This window comes from Cynocephalus volans, chromosome 3 (genome assembly GCF_027409185.1).
Source record: "Cynocephalus volans isolate mCynVol1 chromosome 3, mCynVol1.pri, whole genome shotgun sequence".
Taxonomy (NCBI): domain Eukaryota; kingdom Metazoa; phylum Chordata; class Mammalia; order Dermoptera; family Cynocephalidae; genus Cynocephalus; species Cynocephalus volans.
The window spans coordinates 138,477,624-138,496,734 of NC_084462.1; the positions used below are offsets into that span (position 1 = coordinate 138,477,624).

General features: G+C 33.1%; 1 protein-coding gene across 7 annotated transcripts in view; it reads left to right on the top strand.

Annotated features, from left to right (window-relative positions):
- Nucleotides 1–18,545, top strand: part of KTN1 (kinectin 1) — a 109,622-nt gene extending 91,077 nt beyond the window's left edge. For 5 of the 7 annotated variants that reach the window (XM_063090671.1, XM_063090670.1, XM_063090672.1 and 2 more), the window contains 11 exons: nucleotides 158–247; nucleotides 5,532–5,612; nucleotides 6,493–6,582; nucleotides 6,705–6,797; nucleotides 7,619–7,690; nucleotides 7,925–8,008; nucleotides 8,175–8,258; nucleotides 10,435–10,518; nucleotides 12,367–12,459; nucleotides 13,277–13,397; nucleotides 18,059–18,545. In XM_063090671.1, the coding sequence (XP_062946741.1) occupies nucleotides 158–247; nucleotides 5,532–5,612; nucleotides 6,493–6,582; nucleotides 6,705–6,797; nucleotides 7,619–7,690; nucleotides 7,925–8,008; nucleotides 8,175–8,258; nucleotides 10,435–10,518; nucleotides 12,367–12,459; nucleotides 13,277–13,397; nucleotides 18,059–18,063 (897 nt within the window). In that variant the 3' untranslated portion in view covers nucleotides 18,064–18,545. The remainder of the gene's footprint in view (nucleotides 1–157; nucleotides 248–5,531; nucleotides 5,613–6,492; nucleotides 6,583–6,704; nucleotides 6,798–7,618; nucleotides 7,691–7,924; nucleotides 8,009–8,174; nucleotides 8,259–10,434; nucleotides 10,519–12,366; nucleotides 12,460–13,276; nucleotides 13,398–18,058) is intronic. The other 2 variants (XM_063090668.1, XM_063090674.1) reach the window with 1 other exon arrangement.
- The last annotated feature ends 566 nt before the right edge of the window (nucleotides 18,546–19,111 follow it).

A 19,111-nucleotide genomic window follows, 5' to 3' on the forward strand; every position in this document is an offset into this window, starting at 1 on the left:
CTTAAAATGGGAAATTTTAACATTTGTCAGTATTAAAATAAATTTTTTTCATTGACTTTTTCCTCCCTTAGAGCTTAAAAGACCATAGTTTTTCTTTTCTTTCTTTTTTAAAAAAATTCTATAATCTTATAAGTTTGATTTGGTTTATCTGCTTTAGGAAAGACAACAACACGTGGAAGCTGTTGAGCTGGAGGCTAAAGAAATTCTCAAAAAATTATTTCCAAAGGTGTCTGTCCCTTCTAATTTGGTAAGACTAATTTATTTTTTTTTTAACATGACATCTTATCATTATACAAGAAAGTTGTGAATAACACTTTGTTTCAATAGTGCACTGATTGCTTAACCTTTTCCATTATTAACCTAGGGTGCTTTTGAGTAGTTAAGATCAATAACTTAGTTCAAAACTCATTTCTATCTATTTACCTCATACTTTTGTTATGTTCTATGAAATTTACATATGAGACATATTATTTAGAGGATTTATTAACATCATATTTGGGAAAGGAATGTTTCTTAAAGATTGGTAAAATTGATGATGTTCTTAATGGCTTTATTTGAAGTAGAACTTAATTTTAAGTGGTTGCTTCTTAGTTTTTTTATTTGTTAAATGTATTTGATAGTATGAACCAGGCTCTCTATATTTCAAAACTCAGGATTTTGTCTATCTATTCTTCAAGCAAAAGTCTTGAAGATAATATAGAACAGTTTGCTTTTCTTGAGGTTGTACATGTTTTAAGTGGGAGAAAAAAGTTACTTTGGTTCAGAGAATTAATACAGTAAATGTTTGAGGGCAGAGAAGGCCAATGAGTGTGCATGTGAGTTTCCTAAAATGGTGGTATAAGTCTTTTTAAAATTTTAATGGAAAATTGTGTACATGTTCAAAAGGAGAGAGAATAGCATAATGAGCCCAGTATACCCTATTTCCTTCTTCAGCAGTGATCAGTAGATGGCATTTATCAATACATAAACAATACCATTTTACCTCCTACCCTGCACTTCCTAGATTATTTTATAGGAACTCAAACATCAAGAGTTTTCATCTGTAAATATTTTAATACTTATTTCTAAAAGATGAGAATTCCCTAAAAAAATACTATTACATTAAAAAAAGTTCTTAATTTTGTGTATCTAGTCAATGTTTGCATTTCTGCAATTGTTATATAAATTGTCTATTTTAATCAGATAATAACTTTTTTTTTTTGCCACAGAACAAGTCTCAATACATTTAAGAAGAGTAAGATCATAGAAAATATGTCCTCTGACCACAATAACAGAGGAAGTTTAGAAAATTCACAAATGTGTGGAAATTAAACAATGGGTTAAAAGAAAAATCACAGGGAAATTAGTACTTTGAAATAAAAAAAGTGCAACATCAAAATTTATAGGGTACAGGGCACATGCAGTGCTTAGAGGAAAATAAAAGTAAGAAAAATCTCTCATTAGTAATGTAAATTTCTACCTTAAGAAAATAGAAAAAGAAGACCAAACTAAACCAAAATCAAAGATTACAGCAGAAATATATGAAATAGGGAATTAAAAAACAGTAGAGAAAATCAACAAAATCAAAAGTTGATTCTTTAAAAAAATCAACAAAATTTGCAAACGTTATTTAGACTAACCAAGAAGAAAAGAGAGAAGACTGAAATTACTAAAATCAGAAATAAAACAGGGGCATTATTATGTTGTCATTAAGGTTTTTGGTGAGATTTAGTTTCTTTCTCTTTCTTGTTTGCATTTTTGTTCTACCAGTGGGTTTTGTTCTTGTGTATTCAGGGTAGTGATTATTGTTTTTCAGATTCTGGATGCAGGACTTCCTTGAGGATTTCTTGTAGCGCTGGTTGTGTGGTGGTGAACTCCCACAGTTTTTGTTTGTCTGGAAAATGCATTATTTTTTCCTTATTTCTGAAAGATAGCCTTGCTGGGTATAGAACTCTTGGCTGGCAGTTTTTTTTCTTTTAGTATTTTGAATATATTATCCTATTTTCTTCTGGCCTGTAGAGTTTCTGTTGGGAAGTCTACTGTTAGTCTGATAGGGGCTCCCTTATAGGGACTTGACACTTTCCCTTTGCTTCTTTTAAGATTCTCTCTTTGTCTTTGAGCTTTGCCAATTTGACTGTAATGTATCTTGGAGAATATCTTTTTGGGTTGAATCTGGGGATCTTTGAGCCTCCTGGATCTGAGTGTCCATGTCTCTCCTTATACTTGGGAAGTTTTCTGTTATTATTTTGTTGAATAGGTTTTCCATGCCTATTCCTTTCTCTTACACTTCTGGAACACCCATGATGCGAGTATTTGTGTGCTTAAGGTTGTCTGCTAGCTCTTTTGGATTGTCTTCATTTTTTAGAATTCTTCTTTCCTTTTCTTTTGTCTACCTGGGTTATTTTGAAAAGACTGTCTTCAAGATCAGAGATTCTTTCTTCTGCTTATTTTAGCCTGCTGCTTAAGCTCTTAATGGTGTTATTTCATTGTGTGAGTCTTTCAGTTCCATGAGTTCTGCTACATTCTTTTTAAAGGTATTAATAATCTCTTTGTAAAGGTCCTTTTTCAAGTCCTGAATTTTTTTCTTGTTTCATTATGTTGTCTAATTGAGTCTTCTTGTAACTTAGTTTCCTTAAGATTGTTGCTTGGGATTCCTGATCAGTCATTTCAAGGGTTTCCTGCTTTATAGGGTCTGATGTTTGAGAATTACTGTATTCTTTTGGTGGTGTCATATTTTCTTAGGTTTTCATATTTCCAGTATCTCTATGTTGATGTCTCGTCATCTGGTAGAGCAGTTGCTTCTTCTGTTACTTTGGAGTGGGCTTTGAGAAGAGAGATGTCCTCTTCTTTTTCTGGTCTCTGCTGGTGACCCTTCTTGTGTCAGTGCGGTCAAGTGTCTGGTTAGCTGCCTACACAGTGGCTGTAGCTATTGCTGTGGTGTCGAGCTGCTTTTGCAGCAGTCATGGCCGTGGTGGGCCACCTGTGTGGAAGTGGTGTTTTCAGTGTGCTCTTTGCCTGCTTCTGGGTGGGGGATGCTGCCCTCAGCTCCTGCCTAGGACCTGGATGTGCTCTGCTTCTTGCCTGCTTCCAGGCAGAGGGAACTGCCCTTAGCTCCTGCCTAGAACCCTGTGCATGCTCTCTAGTTTGTTTTAATCAGGACTCAAATAAGGTCAACACATGACTGGTTTTAGATGTCTCTTAGATCTTCTTTTTTCTTCTACTTGTTCCCCTCTCTTTCTCACCACCAAACCGCCCCCCCCCCAATTGTTTTTTTTAAAACCTGGTCATTTTCCTATGAAATTGCCCACAGTTTGGGTTTAGCTGACTACATCCCTGTGGTGTCAGCATGTTCCTCTGTCCTTTGTGTATTCCATAAATTGGTAGTCAGTAGAGGCCTGGTCAGATCCAGTCTGAGTATTTTGGGTGTGGGGTGGGGACAAGACCACTTCATAGGTGGCATTGTGCACTTCTATCAGGAGGTCTGTAATGTCTGCTTGTCTGTCTTTGGAGATTATTTAGGCTGGCTACTGAATCCTTTTTACATAACACTGCTGAGCTTTGATAGCCTCTGTGCTTTGTGGTATGAGAAGATGTTCCTGATTTATTGTATACATTTCTTGCCCCAAACCTGTAATCAACTGTTTCCCCAAGGAGCTCTACTCCTCTAGATGTGGGTGCTAGGGTGATGTAAGTAAACTTAATGGCCTGCTCTATGTGTAGCTACTTGCTCTCTTAGATTATAATTCTTTTGTCTTCATTGTAAATATTGAGAGATACATTCGGGTTTGATCAGTTTAAGTAACTCTCTACCACTTTGAGTTGAACTAATGAAATATCTTGAACTGAATACACAGGTAGATATACTGTCAGTTCTAGTGCTGTTCTTACATTGAACCTAGGAAAAGGGGTTGCTTTCAATATATTTAATATTTTTTCCTATGTGGCCATAACCTATTTTTGTTTATTTCTACTTTATATTTTATTAATGGAAATAAGAGAGTTAATGATTGATCATTTCTCTTCTTCACAGATTTATTCCTAAGTTAAATGTAAGATCATCACTAGTAAAAGTTTTCTTTTTAACGTAAAAAAATTCATTCTTAACAGCAATACTACCCACCCTCAATAACCATCTTTTGACACTATTAATATTTATAAATTGCCATAAGACGTGGCTGATATTATTTGGTTTTTCTTCATACACTTGTTAAAAGTTGAATATTTCTGTATGTAGTCTGTATTTAAGAAATATGTTAAACTTCCTATGTGCTACTTAGAGTCTAACATTTTAGATTTTTAAAGATATGAGAATAATAAACTATTTACTTTATAAGATAAGAAAGCAATAAACTTCATTTAAATTAACATAATGGATATAAAAGGGCTTTTATATATGAAATAATTTTTTTGTTGTTGTTTGTTGCTTTTTTGCTAAGCAAATCAGCGTAGAAGAGATCTAAACTATATGAACTGGAGGGAGGTTTACAAACTAAGCAACTAAGTCAGCCTTTCATCTGATTTTAATTTATGTTGGATTCCAATATTTGAAGCTGTTAAGGAGGATTTTAAGAGTATATATTTAGTCTTGGTTCAAACTATAATCTGAGAATGCACTTTTTAAATGGAGAGGCTTTTAAAACTAATTTGATATTAATGATATTGTGCTATGTGGTGATCTCAGCATCCACTTTTATTTTTTATTCTTATTTGATAGTTTATAGGGAATCCTGATTCAGCTACATAAAGCTTCCTATTATAGCAGTTAATAGTAATTTCATGAAAGTTCTTTTTTAATAAACCAAAGATGAGGAATAAGAGGAAATTTCATTTAAAGTATCTAACAAATAAGTTTAAAATTTAGATAAATACCATAAAAAATTTAGAGTAACTTATTCTAAAGTTTAGAATAATGGCTAAAACTATAATGTAGGCATTATTTACATCAGCCAACCTGTCAGCACAAATTGAGTTTTTGTTGGATTTAAACAAGTAAATGTGTGTGTATTATCATTTCTCATTATGATTTTAAAAATACTTCATAATACATATTTCTTAATTTGAATGAAGTATTTTTCAGAATCTCTGAAGCCACCTTCATAGAATTTGAAATCCTCTGAGTAGATCTTCAGTTAAACTTTTAGTTTATGAGCTCAAAATACTTAGTTTTCAAGAACTATTTTACCTGAGAAAAGGTTTTAAAAAATTACTTATGCTGGGTTTTTGTCTTTTTAAGATTGAGTTTGCTAGTCCTGATGTTAGTAAGTGATAGAAGGCCAGATTTGAGCCCATGTCTTCTGCCTGTGATTCGTGAATTCAGTTGCAAAATATTCTTGGTCATGTTATAAGATTTTATTTGATGGTAGCTCATAGGTATATTTTTAGTGTTTATTTTCAAGACTGGGTCATGTTCAACTTATGCAACATTTATATCCCTCTTTGAAATTTCTTGCTGAGTGGTGTTTGTCTCTGTAGGTTTCTTTGAAAAGTTTGATCAATTTTATTCAGATATTTTTTTTTTGGAAACTGACGATTTTGACTTTTCTCTCCCACAGAGTTATAGTGAATGGTTGCATGGATTTGAAAAGAAGGCAAAAGAATGTGTGGCTGGAACTTCAGGTTCGGAGGAAGTTAAGGTTTGTTCAAAAGTGAACTATCTGTATTTTAACCAAACGTAGAAAAAGGGGTAAATCAGAATTTGTCTTCATGAGCTTGAGGAAGATAAGAGATATATTATTGGTAGAATAATGATCTTTTGAGAAAGTGTAAGAAGGTGATTTCATTTTGTATAAATTTTATTGGAAATACTGTTGATCTTCCTTGCATTTGATTTGTGTACAAAGCTAACATTTGCCATACTGAATATTTAATTCTCTCTTACTCTCTTTTTAGCCTGGTTTAAAAAAGTAAAGATAAGGGCTGGATGGTTAGCTCAGTTGGTTAGAGTGCAGTGTAATAAGACTGAGGTCAATGGTTCAGATCCTCCATACTGACCAGCTGCCCAAAAAAAAAAAAAAAAAAAAAGTAAAGATCATTTGAGATAGGTAGGTAGAATCTAATTGGTTTGCTGAAGCATCCCCAGATGAATCATTAGGAGTATTCAGGAACGGGATTTGTTTTTATCCTCGGTTATTAAAATTGGGGGCGGATTTATTGTCTATTTCTTGTATCTCAAGTGACATGAATAAAATTCCATTTTCCATGTGTGTAGCACAGCCATTGTGACCTTCACATGGGAGTCTGCTTTGATTTTGCCATCTAGCTAAAGAGCAGCAAGCCTACTTATTATGGAGTTGTGAAATATATTTTTTAGTAAGCAGACTTAAAGAGTTTTATTAGTGAAAATCAAATGGCCAAAAAGGTCATTGAACTTCATTGCTACTTAGAAAGGTTGAAATGTAGTGTTTCATTATAAAACAGATGGAAACCATTAATCATAATATACCATTAAGTTTATTTAAAGCACAAAACTTTCTGGTAAAATTAGAGGATTTTTCTCTATTTCATTCTTTGCAGATTCTGGAGCACAAGTTGAAAGAAGCTGATGAAATGCACACATTGTTACAGCTAGAGTGTGAAAAATATAAATCCGTCCTTGCAGAAACAGTAGGAAATGATTTTTAATCTACATTTTTATTTTCAAATCATTAACTTATCTTCATGGCCTGAATAGTTTATCTTGATATTAGAACATGAATTTTTCAAAACAACTGTACTTCTGTTTGTAGGAAGGAATTTTACAGAAGCTGCAGAGAAGTGTGGAGCAAGAAGAAAATAAATGGAAAGTTAAAGTTGATGAGTCACAAAAGACTATTAAACAGGTATTTAAAAAAGAAGAGTTTAGAGCAGTGGTTCTCAAAGTGTGGGGCCTGGACCAGCAGCATCAGCATCACCTAGGAATAAGTGAGAAATGCACATTTTTGGGCCCCACTCCAGACTTACTGAATCTGAAACGTGTTTTGGGGGGTCAGCAATCTTTGTTTTAATCTGTGTGAGCCTTCCAGGTGATTCTGATGCCCACCCAAGTTTGAAAACCACTGGTTTAGGGTATGACTAAAGGGTAATGATGTAGAATGTAAAGTACTTTGGAAGTTATAGAACTACTATGTGATGACATAAGGTAAGGAATTCTGGGTTCAAAACTAGTTTTAAAATATTGATGTTTAACCCATGATATAGTATTCAAGAGAAAGTTAATAAGCTACTCTTCTCTTCATAGAGTCTAAATGATACTGTGCAGTCTTAATCTTTCTCCCATTTACTTGGGTGTGGTAAAGAGTGCCATCTGTTACTTAATGTCTTTGGTCAACATGTGCAGAATTTAGGGTTGCTGATGGTATTGTATGTTAATGTATTTGGGGACTAAATACAGCTGATTATCAGTTAATTGTTAATAACAAAATTAAGCACTTTTAGTTGGGCTTACTATATAGTATCACACAAATGGAGTAGGTTTTGACCACAATTTAAATCAAGTTGAAAGTGACTCTTACTTTTTACATATTTTAAAATTCAGTATGACTTTAAATTAGATCCATTTTAAGATTGATGAAGTTTCTTTTAATTGATTCAAAATTCTATAAGGTAAAAACCTCTGTATTCTTGCTGTTTTACTTGGTCGTATAATTGTTTCACATTTCAGATGCAGTTGTCATTCATGTCTTCAGAACAAGACCTAGAGCGATTAAGAAGAGAAAATAAAGATATTGAAAATGTATGTTATTTGATCTTTGACTTGTGATCTAGGGACTCACTTTAGTATTCAGGGTTGTCTGAAGATCTGTGTTTTAAGATTATTTTTATCTAATACAGTTATGCTCTTAATGTCTTAGGTAGTCTTTGAGTTGATATAGTTTTATGTTTATAAGTCATAACTTTCCGTAGTGGGGAAACATTATGAAAGGAAATCTTAAGTGTGTTAACTTTTCCTTCCTTGTTGCATTGCTAGTTGAGAAGAGAACGAGAGCATTTGGAAATGGAACTAGAGAAGGCAGAAATTGAACGATCTACCTATGTTACAGAAGTCAGAGAGGTATTTACAACAGAATTTTTTCAATCTTGCTTCTCAATTCAAATTAAGCTTATAACAGAGTGATAAAGTATTTCAGTACAAGTTGTTTGTGGCAGAGCTTCCAAGTAGCAAACAAAACATGGGATATCATAAGGAGATCAATCTTAAACTCTAAACTTCATTGCAGCTGAAAGATCTGTTGACTGAATTGCAGAAAAAACTTGATGATTCATATTCTGAAGCAGTAAGACAGAATGAAGAGCTAAATTTGGTAAGAAGCTTGTTCTCCACTGGGTATTAAGTAGGCTCTGAAAACACTTGTGTTGACATGTGGAGAAACCATCCAAACTTTTTTTTTCCTTGCTAACATCTTTAGCTTGGCATTTTTGTAAGTTTAAGATAATCTTTATATTCCGATGACTCCTAAGATGTTCTTTCTTTTCTTGATTCCTACGATGATCCTTCTTTTCTTAGCTCCTAACAATGGCATGTTTGGCTTCCAGCTCTTTTCCAAAATTTTCAGTATTTGACAAAGCCTAATTTCTCAAACAGCATTATTTTCGGTGAATAAAGAAACAAAACAATGATTGCCTGAGTTGTGAAGATTATCTTCTAGTTAACTGGGCTTCTTACTTTCTAACCTGGGAGAAAATTATTGAAGGTTAAAGATATATAACTCTTCATTCAACGGCAGTAATCCAATCAGTTTCTTTTTTTAATTGTCTTTCTATAAATTACATATAACAAAAATCTTCTAAAATTGTCTGTCATCAACATATTGTTTAGAACACAGTAATCCTAAAATTATAGACTTAGAGATAGAGTTAGATAAGTGTCTTAAGACATATGGTACCCTGTATTCCAAAAATACCTGAATAAACTTTAGAGAGATTACACTAAGTTTTCTTCTTACCCAAAGCTAATCCGGCCTAGTTTGAAATTTTCTCATTAGAACTAATACATGTATCAAAGAAAAGTTAATTCATTCATTTATGGTTGGTCTTCTACTTTTTGGTAGTGATTTATGGGAGTCAATTTTCAGAGTAGAGCTATATAAGATAGCCTTACATAGAGCCTTACACACCCACACACACCTCTTAAGAAATATTTGTTTTATTTACCAGTGTTTTACTTTAATTGAACTCATTCCCACTGCAATGTAAGACTAGTTTTAAGAATGCATTTGCTGGATGTTTTACTGATCAGGACTGTTATATGCCATGGCTATAAGCCCTTACCCTGTAATGTATTTTAAAAAAAATCATTTCTAATCAATTGTTGGAGATTTTAATTTTTACCTTTGGTGCTCACTGGCTGACTTAAGAGTAACATCAAAGCCACAGGATTTTGGTTGCATCTTCATTCAGCCTGATACTCTCTTTGTATTTTTTGCTCTTCTACTTCTGTCAAGAGACCATTTTGAGTGGTATTTGCTTTCTTTCTTTCTTTGCTCAGGATAACTGTTGTCACATTTTAAGATAACATAATTATGTTTGCCTATACATACTTCGTGTATTCTTGGGCAAAACCATTAATTTCTCTGATGTGTAGAGTATTAAACTCAGAATTAAGGAGCAGAAACTATTTGGATATTTAAATAGAGTTTCCCAAATAAAATTTCCAAGTGAAATACCCCCCATTAATTTTCCCTCCAATTTTAAATGTGAGTGTCTTATGTTTCCCCCATTTGAGTTTCCAGAACTATTTGGAAAGTTATGCCTGTGGGTGGGAGCCAAAAACAGTTGATGAGTTTAATAAGAAAGTTTTTTTTTTTTTGGCAATATAGAACATTTCCCTTTTTCATATTTAATCAGAACCTTTGTCAGAGAAAGCAGCATTATGTATTGGCACTGGGGTTTTATAACTTTTGACAAGTTGGTTATTGAGTAGTATATCCTAAGACATTTCTTGTTGGTATAATTTAGGCCAATGTGGTCTTGCACTGCTTTCTTTAGTGAAGTCTTATAAGTATGATCAACATTTAAATTTTTGTAGTTTTCATTTTACTTGATTTATAATCTTCTATTCAGTGTCTTTTAAAATATTACAGAATTGAATCTTTTTAATTGTACCATATAGAAAGCCTTTAAAAACTAATTGGTAAAATTTCTACTTGCCTTTTAATTTGGAATAATTTTAATAACTGCTTTGTGAATAGTGATACTTTTAAAAGGCACTTTACTGGAATTTGATGGGGTTTTTTGCATTTGCAGTTTTCTATTCTAAGCTCTAGTTCATTTCTGTAGCTTTTCTTATGTTTAGCTTTACAGATGGAAAACTCCACTGCTTAGCTTTTCTATACATCTGGTGCAGCATATTGGCTAATCTACTGTGCATAATAACTGTTAGCAATCCCATTCTTTCTCATTCATTCAGTCCTAGAGGTATCAGCATAATCAAAGAAGGATGCAAATTAAGTTAATCCTGGTGTTCCTTTGGTTTTACAGTTGAAGGCACAGTTAAATGAAACTCTGACAAAACTTAGAACTGAACAAAGTGAAAGACAGAAAGTAGCTGGTGATTTGCATAAGGTAAGACACTGTTTGTCCTACAGATGCTGTATCCTGAGCCAGTGTTGTGCCTTGAACCTTACGCGAACACACTGCTAATTCTGGATTTGTTCTTTTGCATCATTTTGTTAACTTGTTTTAAATTTAAGCTGTTTGTTATACAGTTACTTTTTTGAAACTAAACTTTTTGACTTGTTTTTTCATTCTTAATTTGCGTCATTTCATCACATTTATATAATTGATTGCTTTATAAAGTATAGAGTAAAAATTTAAATTTAATCGGTTATTTTTAAAAATTTGGTTACATCCATCTATTCTTTTTAAATTGGGATTTGACTGTGTAATCATTTACAAAGTACATTTCTGTTGATCTTTAAAACTAAAAGATGTATAAACTGGTGTTTCAGAAGTTTGTTCCTTCCATTTATTTATTTATTTTTTATGGATACATTTTTCTTTATCTCATATATAATGAGTGATTTTCAGGATTGCATTTTTTATTCTTTGTATTAGATTGACAGGTTATTTGTAATTCTGTTTTGATATTTTTAATAGTATAATTTATATATGCTTATAGCAAGGTTGCTTTAGACCTATGGGAAAGATAGTCATTAACAAAAGAATTAAATGTGTCACTTTTTTGGGGGGGGGGAATTGCAGGATCAAGGGGTATGCACATCTTAACTTTTGATAGGTTTTGGAAATTGAATCCCCCAAAATTCAATAGTATTTTGATGAGAGTATGAGAGTACCTCTTTCCCTGTACCCTCATCAATATTGGATACTGTTAAACATTTAAATATTTGATATTCTAATAGATTTTTGAAAAGTATCTTCTTTAAAAAAATGTTACATTTTAAAAAGTTGAGAGAAATATTTTTGTTGGTTCTGTATGCTTATAGCTTAAAATTGTTGTTATGCTTCTGCATATGTCTAGGAATCTAGAAGTATTTCACATTATTTTAATGTAGATAAAATATGAACTTAGGAAATTTGTTTTAGAGCACAAACCTAGATATATGGTACACTGTCAAGATTGAGCAATCAGTTTACGTGGTGCATGATTTTTAATTACTTCTGGATCAAAATATAGAACATGCAATTTTAGCCTAGGAATGTAGTTTCTCAGAAAGTACTTTAAGGATATTAAACAGGTCTTCAAAGATACACATATTCCATGTTATTTATGATGTCTAAATAGCAATTATAGGTGATAGTTAACTGTCCTATATCTATGCAATGGAAATATTGTGCAACACTCAGTTGGAAATGCATGTAAATATTTATTGACTGAAAAAAGTTAACAAAATACTTTGTAAAACAGATAAATATAAAATGGCATGTTTGTTAAAGCCCATTTATATAAAAATTTCTGCCAGTTTTCTGTAAGCATATAATATGCACAGAGAGGGATCTAGACTATGGGTCAGCAAATCCCGTTTTAGGGTTAGTGGGCCATGTATTCTCTCTCTTGAATATTGTTCTTTGTTGCTTTTTTTTTTTTTAACATAATCCTTTAAAAATTTAAAAACCGTTTGTAGCTTGTAAGCCGGACAAAAACAGGCTGTGGGCAAGATTTTGGTTGACCCCTACTCTAGAATAATATGAACCTAACTATCAGCTGTGGTTATTTTTATTTTTAATTTCTTTTTACAGTTTCTGTATTGTTTGAACTTTTTAAAACAGTGAGTACATGTTCTTATAATCTGGTGAGGGATGAAACTATTTTCATTTTGGAGGAAAAAACTTTACACTGTATTTTGAGAGGTGCTTTAATCTTGTACAAAATATGTAACAAAATCACGCATCTTATTTGTATGTATTTATCAGTTGTATTATTTAGTAGCTACCATATTGCTTTCATTACAGGCTCAACAGTCACTGGATCTTATCCAGTCAAAAATAGTAAAAGCTGCTGGAGATACTACTGTTATTGAGAATAGTGATGTTTCCCTAGAAACAGTATGTATTTTCTTTAACTCCAAATTTCTGTGCTAAATTACCTTGTATGCTAATGTGAAGAATAAAAACATACAAGATCCATGTCTGTCTAGAAAAATGTGCTACCATCATTTATGTTGTACTCCTATCTGAAGGTCATCCTGTTTTCAAAATATCCTATCTCTAAAATGCAGTGTTTTTATTGATGTGTATTTTCACTTTAGCTTGTGAGATGTTATATTAATTTTAAGGTTAGTGTTCACACATATCGTGGTGTACTGTTTATTATGAGTGTAGACTCTGGAGATAGATGGCCTATGTTTGAATTCTGGCCTTTCTTCTTAGCTGTGTGACCATGGGCAATCTTAGCTGCTCTGTGTTTTAGTTGCCCCATCTATAAATATAAAAGGCAGTGATAATATTCTATCTTGGGGGGTTTGATGAGTTAATATATAAAACACTTAGAATAGTTGGTTGCAGTTATAACAGGGCCTGGCACTTAATAAGAGCTCGATATATGTTAACTTATTTTTACTGTTATGAATGTGCTCTCCTTTGCTGGGCAAGATTTTTTTTCTGAAAGGAAAAATGGATTTATTTCTAATATTCATAAATTCTAGATTTTTCCCTTTGTGGCCAAGTGACTATATTTATAACATAGTTTTCTTTAGTGCCAACCAGTTTGCACCACTAGTTAGCAATTATTATTCTCTACGTGGTTTTTGCTGTTGTTGATTCAGGTTTGTATTTAAAACAATAATAAAATGTTTTCTGTTTTTGATTGCAAATTTCTTTTCCTTATATTTGGAATTTTTCATTGCTTCTGTCTTCTTTTCAGGAGTCTTCTGAGAAGGAGACAATGTCTGTAAGTCTAAATCAGACTGTAACACAGTTACAGCAGTTGCTTGAGGCAGTAAACCAACAGCTCACAAAGGAGAAAGAACACTACCAGGTCTTAGGTAAGGATAACTGAAGTACTGATATCTATTTATGGGTGTGTGGGTGTGTGTGTGGTGTGTGTGTGGTGTGTGTGGTGTGTGTGTGTGTGGTGTGTGTGTGTGTGTGTGGTGTGTGTGTGTGTGTGTGTGGTGTGTGTGTGTGCGCACGCGCGCGCTTGCATTTGCCATAAATAAAGGAAACTCTCATTTCACTAGAGGAAACATTCCCTCCTTATCTTTCTTAGAACTTCCAGATGATACCATTAGCTTTCTTGGAGTTTTATTTTTATCTTGTGCATGTTTTGAAGATTTTATTGCTTGTAAGGGGAATAAAAAAACCCTTTATCTTTGCTTCATTTGACCTTTTTATCAAAGAGACTGTCTTGTAACTTGGCTACCTGGGTTTTGTTCATAACTGCTTTGTTACTCTACTCTGATATTAGGTTCAGGTAAAGTTTCTGTGTGACCTGTGTATGCCTGCCCTTGCCCCATAACATTTTTACTGAGGTAATATTGCTGAACTGAAAATCAAGCCAAAAACAATTTCTTTAAATTGGAAGCTGGGTTTTATTTAAGTTTGCTTTTATAGGTAAATCTAAGAAATCTATTCTTTAACTTCTGAAGTGAGAGTTTTAATTGATGATAAGTAAACCCATCATTAACCAAATCATATTATGAGCTTTTTATTGCCTGTCTTACCTTGGAAAGCTCAGATTTGTTAGCATTTAAAAATTACTTGTATTCCAGCTGGTGAATTGTTTTTGTTTTTTTACCTGGGTTTTTTCCTGTTTGTTTTTTGGTGCTTTTTTTTTTGACAGCTGGCTGATTTTACCTGTTTTATAACTGAAGTCACATTGCCTAGGGTAATAAGAGTATTTGAATATGCACTAAATATTTCAGGTATTCTTCTTTTGAGACTATTTGCTCTAAAAAAATCACAGTATGCTAGAGACCCAAAGAGGCAACTCATCTCAGAATTGTCCCTTTCAGAACCCCTACACAGGAGACTGTGATGGCTAGACAGAAGCCTCAGGGGTAGTTCAGATATTCTGGAAAAGTTGGGGTGGACCTCCATTTTAAAGTTACAGGAACATTCAGTCTCATTTTTATGGAATGATTATCCTCTGGCCTACTTTAGAATTTTAATGGAGAAAATACGCTAATTCAGGTTAGATATCTCTAGGAAGACTTTCCACATAATAAACCCAGCTCATTCTTTAAAATATTAGCAAAATTATACCTCCTTTTAATCTTTTATCCTTGGGAAGCTGACCTCTCCAGTTCCCAGAGAGTGCCGAATCCTAACCACTAGACCACCAGAGACGCTTCCAGTTCCCAGAGTCAAACTTCTGCCTCATTTTCCTCCTCACCCAAATTAGGAAATTACCTTGTTTCCTGCTTCAAGGGGTAAACCTCTTTTATCTCACCTTCCCATGACTTCAGCCTTACTTTCTCCACATGTTCCTTTCGTTCAGTCTTTAAAATGTATTCAGATATCCTATTTTAATATTGTACTTCCTTCAGGTTACCACAATAATTTTTTACTTCATTATTTAACAGAGATTTTTAAAGTGAGAAACTATTCTCAGTTATCTGCTTCCTTACTTATTATTTCCTCTGTCCACTGTAGAAAGGCTTCTCTTCCAGCCATTACATTGAAACTGTTTTTGCTAATGTCATTAATGACTTCCTAATTGGTAGATCTAATATAGGCCCTTCCTTTATATATAACGTGATACCGAAAGTAGTTAGGAAGTATGCTAAATATGCTGAAGTTAGTCAATAGGCCTTTGTGTTATAATGGAAGGGCTTTATCTCTAGAGAGTTTAAAAAATTATAAGATTGCCTATTACCCCTTGCCTTTAGACCATGTCAATTTTCTCTCCCCAACATCTCATAGATATTTATTGGTATTTTCTTTTTCTTCCTAAACATATGGTGTACTGGTTTTAAGTCTTATGAACCATTTTTGGCTTGCCTGTTTGCACGTTTGCTATAATTGTATTACGTTTGAGACTTCTACTAATCATTGGTAATAACACTTTTATTTTTCAGATTTTTTCTTGTTGATTTATGAAATTCTGGTGATTTGTTTAACGTAAATATGTGTATTTTGATAACCGAGCTAAAACCGAACTGTTGGTTGGCAGGCAGCTCCCCTAAGTGATAACACAAGTTTCTTTTGTCAGCTGATGAACATAAGTCCAAATCTGGCAAGTGAAAGAGTAGTTGACAATAGTGTATCATGAATGATAAGATGGTTTGTATGAAAATAGAGGTCCACTAGACACTTGAACTCTTTCCTTCTGTAGGCTCTATCCAGCATTGACATTGATAACTCCTCCTTACATATTTCCATAGTTCTTCTTTATACCCTTTAAATGTTTGTGTTGCCCTTAGGTTTTTATCCTCAGCTATCAATTTTGCTCAATATGTTCTCCCTCTTTTTACTTTAAAACTACTACTGGATGTTAAATTGAAAGTATAAATTTCTTAATCATCAGAATGTAGGTAATAGGTTAACATCTGATGTCAAGAGATTTATTTCTTCTTTTTAGTATACACTACAGGTACATATGAATTGTTTAAGATAATGCTAAACATATCCAATGAGGGGAAAGCTGTTTTTAAAAGCTTAAATGAGAGAGGTGATATGCAGTAACTAAGTTTTTCTAAATCCTGATATATAGTACTTAGCATTTCTGAGAACTGTAGGGGTAGGTGTTTAGAGGTTATATCCTTAATTTGTGAAAGTCTTAACCTTTCTTGCCTTTTTTTTTGAAGTTGTCTTCCCCATTTTCCATTCCCTCTCCACCCCAAAAAAGAAGTCTGCCATCCCCTTCTTTCTTTTTTTTGGGGGGGGGGGGTGAAGATTGATTAAGATGACTTTTGTATGGATTGGCAACACTGATATTTTATAGTATACTTTTTTTGTTCCCAGGTACTTACTTTTACTTATGTTTTACATTTGCCTGGTTTCTAAGTGTTGTAAGTGTATTTCTGACCAGGTCAGAAAACTGCATTATCCCAGGTTCCCTTACTTTAGAACTAGTTTGGGGAATCCTGTGGAGGGAGATTAATAATTTTAATAGCTGACATTTCAAGAGTATGTCTTATAAGCATAAATATGCTTGTAATATGTGATAACCTGTTTAATCTTTACAACAACGCTGTGCATTAGGTAGGTAGGTATTATTATTGTTAGTATTATTCTTTCCATTTTACAACAGACTCAAAGAGATTTTATAACTTGCCCAGTGTCACACAGCCAATAAGTGAGTGAGCTGGGATTTAAATTAAGGTTGTTTGAGTCCAGAGCCTGTGTTCTTAATTAGTGCTGTTCTTCTCCCTAATTCAGGCACTCTGAATCCCTTTTGTCACTGCTTTCTTTTCTCCTCATTCTGTCTAATCCTTCTTAGGAGTTTCTTCAGTCAATTCTGACTTTTTCCTAAAGTTGGTATTTGGTTTGTCATTAGCGAATTGGAAAGCTTTACAATGCTATCTGGAACAAATGGAGGGGAAGCTCTGTGTGTGTGTTGTATGTTTGTGCTCTCCCTATTCCCTCTGACAAATAGATTCTTATGATGCATTTGTCTTTTGTTTCTCAAAGAAAAAGTCCTTTTGGTAGTGCTGTTGAAGTACAGAAGTTAAAAACTAGCTTTTATTTCTATACCTAACACTTGGCTATCATACAGATCCAGTTTTCATTTTCTGTTATGTGTTTACATAGCACTTCAGAATTTAATGTACCAGTGGCCTATGTAGACTTTCTGATTATCTGTTAATCCTGTTTTAATTAGAGAAGACGATAGGCGGTGATAACTTTGCTTTATAAATTTCCAATTTTTATTTTCTTCCCAACTTTTTACTTTGAAAGATTTTATACATAAAGTTGAAAGACTAGTACAACATCCATAAATCCCTTCACCTACTTCATCTCTCTCTCTATGTCTATACATGTTTTGTTGAGGTTAAACCATTTGAAAGTAAATTTCAGTCACCCGTGATATTTTATCCCTAAGCACTTCAACATGCGTTTCCTAAGAACAAGAACATTTTCTTACAAATCCATAGTACCATTAACACATCCATAAAAATTAAACAGTAGTTCTATAATATTCAGTATTAAACCCATATTCACGTTTTCCCAGTTGTTCTCTAAAATAGCTATAGCTATTTTTCCCAAACCAGGATCCAAATCAAAATTTACATGTAGCATTTGGTTAAGTCCTTTTAGTCCCCCTAATGGCTTTTGAAGTTTAATTTCTTTAGTCATCTTAACTGACTTGGAAAGCTTCATATGACCTCAGAAAATCTATGCCTGAACTTAAATTATTTATTTATGGGTGGAGAGTTGTACGTTTCATCTTTTTTTAGTGCTACTTACTCACTTTAGCTTTATATTCTCTTGAGTAGGACTAATAAAAATGGATTCCCAAGGGTATCCTCTTAAGTGTTTTCTAACAGGGTTTGGCTCACATTTAAAAATATCTACCTAAAAGCTCTTTTTTCTGAATCCTCTTGTTTTGATTACCGTTTGTAGTCACATTGCTTTGAGCCTAGTTGAAAAGGGCCATGCTAGATCCAATGGAATATGTACTTTTGGTGTTTGACAAATGTCTTTCGATCGCCTTTTATTGCTGCGTTTTAAAATGAATTTCTTTCTTTCTGATCTTTTACAGAGTGAAGTAATTGGGAAACTGTTCATTTGAGGATAACAGAAGGCATTGTATTATATTTTGCCAAATTAAAGCCTTATTTATGTTTTCACCCTTTCTACTTTGTCAGAAACACTGAACAGAGTTTTGTCTTTTCTAATCCTTGTTAGACTACTGATTTAAAGAGAGAGAGAAAAAAAAAAAGCCAACTCTGTAGACACCTTCAGAGTTTAGTTTTATAATAAAAACTGTTTGAATAATTAGACCTTTACATTCCTAAAGATAAAATAAACATGTAATCTTTTATTTTGCTCAATAAAATTGTTCAGAAGATCAAAGTGGTAAAGACAATGTAAAATTTAACATTTTAATACTGATGTTGTACACTGTTTTACTTAACATTTTGGGGAGTAACTGCCTCTGACTTCAACTTAAGAAAACACTTTTTTTGTTGCTAATGTAATCGGTTTTTGTAATGCGTCAGCAAATAAAGAGATGCTTATTATTCAAACTTGACTTGTTCTAATTCTTAATGAGCTTTAAAAGATTTCATTAGCACTACAGCTACATAATTTAGAATTTGATTAATTAATTGCAACCATTGAAAAGATAAGATAGGTTATGTTGCTTATATATATAACCTTTCTAACTGGAGCTCTGGGTCTTTTCTGTTTCTGTGCAATGTAAACTATGCCCAGGAGTGCTGTGTGTTACAGAAAGGACAGGGCAAGCATTTAGGGTTTCAGACTTAACCACCCCCACTTCAGGTAGAGGAGCTCTACTTTCTTTTTACTTTTACTATTTTTTTTTTTTTAAAGTCATAGTAGCTTTTTGGTTTCCCTTTTCAGGCACTTTGTTACAGTTTACATGTGTTGTCTTTTTTGTTGGAAGGTTTTTTTGTTTTTTTTTTTCTTTTAATAATTGGAATGAAAACATTGATATCTTCAGATGCTCAATAACCACTGACAAATAATCTTGTGTTCTTGAGTATTAAAGTACCCGTCAGGCTACACTATGGTTTTATTGCTGTTTCTTGAACATAGCAGTTATGCTTCTACAATGGTGCCTTTGCATTTT